The sequence below is a fragment of the Temnothorax curvispinosus genome, unplaced genomic scaffold (genome assembly GCF_003070985.1).
Source record: "Temnothorax curvispinosus isolate PA1 unplaced genomic scaffold, ASM307098v1 QBEX01017571.1, whole genome shotgun sequence".
In the NCBI taxonomy this organism is placed as follows: Eukaryota; Metazoa; Arthropoda; class Insecta; order Hymenoptera; family Formicidae; genus Temnothorax; species Temnothorax curvispinosus.
Genome location: NW_020227351.1, coordinates 4,287 through 11,486, shown reverse-complemented (window position 1 = coordinate 11,486; position 7,200 = coordinate 4,287). Strand labels below are relative to the sequence as shown.

Here is a 7,200-nt window from a genome sequence, read left to right as displayed (position 1 = left end):
AATTAAATACGATTAAATCGTGCGTGTAAAATCATATTTTATATTATTATAATTATTGGGATGTTGCAATATGTTTGTTTTCAATTACCTCATGACGGACTGTTACTTGACTAGGTGCTGCGAAAGGACTACCTTAAAAGACAAATAAAAAATTAATTAAAATGAAAAGTTTGCCGTTGAAGTATTAAGACATTATTTTACATTTCTCTTCTCTCTATCCTCTGTTATAAATGTGTAAAGCAGTGTTTTATTTATTAACTATGTTTTATATCAATTTTATTATAGACATGCCAGTCAAACGAACTCGCCGGAGTATGCCGAGCCCAAGTCCCGCGGAAGGACAGGCATCAAAGCCGGAATCAACGGCGATTATGAGTGAAGTCAGTATTGTCATCTAAGCTGCTTAATCTAATATTAGTCTAGTAGATCGGGATTACAAATTCTTAAATATGTGAAAGATTGTATTAATACAATATATTTATTTAAATCATTTAATTGAAACCTCGTTCGATCGGCACAAGTTGATAAATATCATTACATCTCCGTATAATACTCTCCCAGTCAGTAGGAAAAAAATGTTTACAACAAACTTTGACTAGGATCCTTATTCTTTTTTCATCAATTTTAGACGTACGTGCAATCCATGCTGTGCCTATGCCAAGTGCGATCTCAGTTATACGTGACGATAACCGGTACCGGGGGACCACTCTATTGTACTGCTATCGACTCGATCGACAGCCGGGTGGTGGGCTGCTGTAACGAGGTGGACGCCAACGACGTGGCGATGCGACGACCCAGCACACGCGTGCCTTTCATTATCCTTTGTCGTATGCACAAGGAACGACTGCTGCGTCACAATTGTTGTCCTTCCTGCGGCATGTTCTGCTCCCAAGGCAGGTTCGTGCAGTGTGCCAATGGTCACCAGTACCATCGCGAATGTGAGATCTATCCGAACAAGAAAGGCGTCTGTCCGCACTGCGGCAGTGAGACAGCAGCCTATGATGTGATGGTGACTATGAACGGCATGCGGCGGCCGGTTTTCATTCCTACGCGTAAAAAATTTTCCAAATTGCCATCTGCAAAGATGAGCTTACCTGGAAAAGGTGACAACACGAAATTGGCTGAGCGTCCGCCCAGCCCGTTGATCAAGCCTGACGTTATCAAGATACCCGAACCGTCGATTAATGCTGAGAGGCCAGAGCGTTATACCATCATGAGTCTCTACACATCCGTGAAAAACGGGGATCTTGAAAAGTTAGTGAATGTACTAGGTAAGTAGATACTTGAGAAATAGGAAAATTAAAAGAAATCGATGATAACTGAGTTTGTGAAGTTGGAAATTTCCAAGCTTGGAAATTTGCATATTCCTTTATATTTCTATTTTTATCTATTTATCTTAAATCTCTCATTAAATAAATGTTTTATTCAGAAGATAGACTAAGATGAGCTAAATGGTTTTATTATTTACAATTCTCCGATTCAGATTCTTTGTAAATTATATTTTTAGCGAATGATGAAAATGTTATTTACTTTGATAGCTTAATTATATCGCTATAAGTATCGCTATAATGTACGATTTATGGTTTCCAGCATGTGGTTACAATGCAAATCACACATTCCGGGATTACGCTCACCGGACCGGTCTGCACATAGCAGCAGATAAAGGACATTTGTCATGTGTACACGTTCTGGTTCAAGCTGGTGCTCAAGTAGATGTAATGGATAGGAACCAATTAACTCCGCTAATGCTAGCCGCGAGTAAGGGTAATGCTGCCGTTGTGAAGTACCTAGTCAGGATAGGCGCCGATGTAACATTAAAGGGCGAGGACGGTATGACCGCCTTGCATATGGCTGCCAAGTCCGGTCACCTAGAAGTCTGCAAAATCATTCTGACTGAGTGTAAAGTGCCGAGAACATTAGTAGGTAATGTGTGTTGTGCCGAGCTCGTCTCTAAATATAAACAATCTGTTTCTTGCTTTTTTATAGATTTAATGCTTTACGTTCTCTTACGTTTTTATTTGCAGATTCTGTTGACGATGGGGGCTGGACAAGTTTAATCTGGGCGTGTGAATTTTGTCATACGGATGTCGCACGGTATTTATTGGACAAGAAGTGCGATCCGCTTATCCGTGATGCCGAGCAGAATATAGCGTTGCATTGGAGTGCCTTCAGCGGCAGTTCCGACATCACGGAAATGCTTCTCAACGAGGGATGCGATGTGAACGCTGTCAACGTCCATGGTGATACTCCGTTGTACGTTTTGTGTCTCTGTTGTAGATTGTGTTCTGAAAATTTTTTTTTATTTTTATTTTTTTATATTACGCGAACAGAAACATCTATTGTGACCAATGACTATTCTAAATAAGCTGAAGTTTTGAGATGATTCTCTTTAATTATAAAATAATATTTGATTTCTTCTTCTTTTAGACACATAGCAGCTAGACAGGATCAATATGCAGTCAGTGTTCTACTGCTAGCACGCGGTGCTAAAATAGGAGAGGTGAATGCTGCCGGCGAAACCGCGGTGAACTGTTGCGCTTCGGATGGCGATACTATGGCTGCTTTGAGATTGAACGCAAAAGTCAACGAACTCTTTGAGCATATGTGGGAAAAGACAGTTAAGATATTGACGAAGTAAGTATATATTATCAAGTACGCACGATTATATCTGTATAAGAAAATATATGAATGACATACGCTGTAATTTTACGAAAAAATTGAATTGCCTTAATGGTTGTTGTCGAGTTAGATATATTAAGAATTTTATTACGCAATTTCTGTCGAGAATTTTGTTAACTTAGTTACAACATCAAAGATTACGTGTATAATAAATAAAAATTAGCTTTATTTGTCTGATCTTTCGTTCTACAAAAATTTTATTTCTGTTTTTTTACAGTGACATTTCACGCGGAAAGGAAACAAATCCTATACAATGTGTTAATGGATACGATTCCGAGGACAAGCCGACGGATTTTCTTTACGTAACGGAGAATTGTTTCACGAGCAATATTAATGTAGACCGCACAATTACATCATTGCAGTCTTGTCGATGTGAGGATAATTGCAGTACCGAAAAGTGTTTGTGCGGAAATATAAGTCTGCGATGTTGGTATGATGAGGAGGGAAAACTCGTTCCAGAATTTAATTATGCAGGTATCCCTATTTAAATATCAACATTAAAACAATTTTATTCGTAAGAGCAAAAACTTTTTATAAGTCCATAAATACATTAATTGAATTAGTAGCAAAGGAATTTATTTTACGAAAATAATTTTATCAAGATCTTAACAAATAATATTTCTGTCATAGATCCACCAATGTTGTTTGAATGTAATCCGGCTTGTGACTGTAATCGTATTACGTGCAACAACCGCGTGGTTCAGCATGGGCTGACGCAACGGTTTCAATTGTTTCGCACAAAGGGCAAGGGTTGGGGCCTCCGAACTCTCCGGCATATTCCTAAAGGCACTTATGTTTGCGAATATGTCGGCGAGATAATCTCAGATTCCGAGGCTGATCATCGCGAAGATGACTCCTACTTGTTCGATTTGGACAATAGAGTAAGATACATAATTTTTACTTTGGTTTAGAAAAAAGAAAAGTAGTTTTGCTTCCAATATTCACGCATATTGTTTCCATAATTCTTCTCTTAGGAAATATTTTTTCTCTTGGATTTTGCCGTCTTTCAAAGAATGTAACACTATAATTTATTATCTAATTATCTTGGAATCTGTTTGTGTTTTTATTATGGGATGACGAGTTTTTTTACTCAAAATTTTTCATACGCAGAGAATCAAAATCGAGTCGTTTCTTTGACAAAGTGACAAACTATCTGACGCATTCCCATTTTTTGTGTAATCATTTTTACATAAATTTTAATTCTATATTTAGATACTTACATAATCTGAGATGTAAAAAAGTTGTTTTGGCTACTCTGTTCGGAGATTTTAGACACCTTTTTGAAAACAGAAGATTGTTGTTTCGAATCTTCTACGTTTACAATTTGTTTCTTTACAACTGTTTCTCATTGGTGTTATACAGCTTATTAAATCTATAAGTGATTATATTCTAGATTGACAAAAAAATTGTTTACTTTATGTGCAGGATGGAGAAACGTATTGTATAGACGCGAGACGTTACGGGAATATTGCTCGGTTCATTAATCATTCGTGCGCGCCGAATCTATTGCCGGTGCGAGTGTTCGTCGAACATCAGGATCTGCATTTTCCAAGGATAGCGTTTTTCGCTAATCGCGACATCGAGGCAGATGAAGAGCTCGGGTATGTTAAAAAACGGTGAATTTGAAGTCATTGAGATGCCGAAAATCACTGAGCCTCTAAATTAACTAACAGGACACAACACATTGTTGCACTTTCCGTTAATAAATTGTTTAACGTTTTGTTTTTCGTTCGATCGACAGTATGTAGTTGTAGTTTTTTTTTCACCTTTGTTACTTCATATTTCGTCTCTTAATTCTGTGTCGTGACTCAAATATATATTGTGACATCAGAGTAATCCGATTCTGTTCACTTTTTATTAAAATGTAGACTGACAAAATGTTAAGCTAGAACTACATCTATCGTAACGCTTTGATCGTGGTCGTAAGCAATGAAGTCGTCGTAAACCGTATACCTATGCCAATATGTCTATAAACATTTTTCTTTGCACGTCGAGAAAACTGACAGATTAAGTTATGTTGTAACGGTAGACAAGCGTCATAATCGTAAGAGTTCAAGCTGAATCAACTCATACGATGAACTTACGATAGCTATTACGACGAGCGTTACGATCGCTTACGGTGAACATTACGATAGATGTAGTTCGGGATTTACGTTCATCCAATAAAGATATTTGATAATAATATTTAAATAACCCTTATAATCTTTCAACAGATTATACTTCTATTCGTTCTTTCATTTGATTATTTATTTCTCTAGAGTTCTAGAGAGTTAAAACAATCATAAATTGCCTTCTCATTTTTCTTGACATAATTTTGCAAGATTTCAAGATTTAATCTTTCTTTTTATTTAACGCGACTTCTAATTAGTGTATATGACTTGCTATATCTACCCAGATAACACAATGTCCAAAATCGAGACATAAAACGACTTAAAGACATCATTAAGACATCTTAAAGACGTCATATTATAAAACGTCTTAAAGATGTCTTAATGACGTCTTTTAAGTCGTTTTATGTCTCGATTTTGGACATTGTTTTATCTACGTATGTATATAATAACGCACGACGGATTAAGGTGACGGTATCTTTAAGAATATTCACACATCACAATCTGATCTGCTTTTTTTTACGTCACGTACCTTTCTGCTAACATCGCACGATAGACCAATATGGATCTGTTTGCCCTTAGCTTCGATTACGGCGAGAAATTCTGGATAATAAAGTGCAAGTCCTTCACATGTACCTGCGGTGCCGAAAACTGCCGTTACTCTGAGAAGACTATACAAGTTACGCTGGATAACTACCGGAGAAAGATACAGCAGGAGGAAATGTTGGCAGCTCAAACCTCATCGTCGTAACCCTAATACGATTTAGCTTAATTATTTAGGTGTTTACGATTTTTCGCGAACGGACACGATGATGATAACGACGGCAGCGATCGTCCCGTCGATCATGGTTCTCCGCGCCGTGAAATTGATTGCCGCAATGCCCGCGGGGTCGTAAAAGTACAAATGCAAAACGGTGGTGGAATGATAAGCGTTTGATTAGGTTCTTTCATCGATGTTTCCTTACGCTGTAATATACCAGTCGGCTTCGCAGCGGTCACGTTCGGTTATGTTATTGTTTTATGCCGAACACCGAACGCTCGTCCGTGTTGAGATAAAATGCCGGTAAAATAAATTGACAGCCGGTCTATCAAGATTGTTATCACTCATTTTTTGAGTATAAATAAATTTTAATAGTAATTTGAATAATAGTAATTTGAAAAATAACCCAGGGAACACAATGTTCCAAATCGGGCACATGACGTCATTAAGACGTCATGTGTCCGATTTGGAATATTATTAGACATCTTTAAGACGTCTTATGTCCCGATTTGAGACGTGTGTTGTCTGGGAAACGACTTGCGAGAGTGTGTATATTAAGACAGGGACAAATATGTGTATGATATGTATAATAGTCAGTTTATCAAAAAGATTTATGATAGATTTTTTGCGAAGGTTATTTTATTGGAAGTGTCTCCCATTTTCCTTGGCAGACCGGTGGTTAATACACGGAACAATTTTGTATTTTATACAATGAATCTTCGATTTGGTTTGAAAGGCTGACGGAGAATGTAATAATTGTAACACGTTTTGCAAGATATCCTTTTCACATTCTCTTCTAATTTTCTTTCAAACTCAAGGAGATTTTAACGTTATCTCGTCCATATTTTCTCTCAGGCTTGCTCGTACTTGTTTCCTACTACTTTTGCCGATCTTCTCCGCGAGAATGCAACGACTCTACGAGAAAGTGCCACGTTGATTTTTACATTTTCTCCTCTTCCTCCCTTTTTTTAACGAGATAAGGATGCGCATAATATATGACGATTTAGCTAGTTATTGCGTGTGCGAGGGTGCGAAGGTAGTGAATTGTGTGTTGAGACTATTGTTATGGTCCTGCTTGGACGGAGTATGTGATTGCAGGACAGATAAGTATGTGACGCTACCATCGCTTTTAAGTGAATCGATGTTGGAATGATTGCAGCCGCGTGTTCGTGTGTTCCTTATTATAAAGCGTCACGCTATTTTATTCCAATTAGTCGCTCATCTCAGAGTAAAGCATTTTAACGTTGGATTCACTACAAGCGATGTAATATATAAGAATACACCTTTTTGTACAAACGATCGACTTTTTGTATAATAAAAGTTGCCCTTTTTAACACGCGAGTTCTCATTTTATACTAATCTAATTGAAATGAAAGAGACAATTTAAAATTTTACAAAGAGATTGAATGGGATTGAATTTTTCAAATTTTTTTACATTTTTAATATTTGTTATAATTCTAATATTTGTGAAATAAACTTTTTTTTAAAGTAAGTGAGAATAAATGCATCTCTCCATCTACCCAGACAACATAATGTCGTTTTGAAGACGTCTTATGTCTCGAGTTTGGATATTGTGTTATCAGGGTAATGTCTTCTGGTAAGGTCTAAAAGAAAGTTGAATAAGATCTAAGAGATGGCGTTAAAAGTATGTTT

The 7,200-nt window shown here is 37.0% G+C and overlaps 1 protein-coding gene across 1 annotated transcript; it reads left to right on the top strand.

Moving 5' to 3' along the window:
• Positions 1–266: 266 nt before the first annotated feature.
• On the top strand, positions 267–6,881 carry LOC112467578 (histone-lysine N-methyltransferase EHMT1). The gene is made up of 9 exons (XM_025036265.1): positions 267–380; positions 629–1,271; positions 1,591–1,923; positions 2,025–2,253; positions 2,428–2,634; positions 2,897–3,153; positions 3,310–3,560; positions 4,105–4,280; positions 5,370–6,881. Exons 1-9 carry the CDS (start codon positions 288–290, stop codon positions 5,536–5,538), a joined length of 2,358 nt encoding a protein of 785 aa, XP_024892033.1. The 5' UTR covers positions 267–287; the 3' UTR covers positions 5,539–6,881.
• Positions 6,882–7,200: the final 319 nt, after the last annotated feature.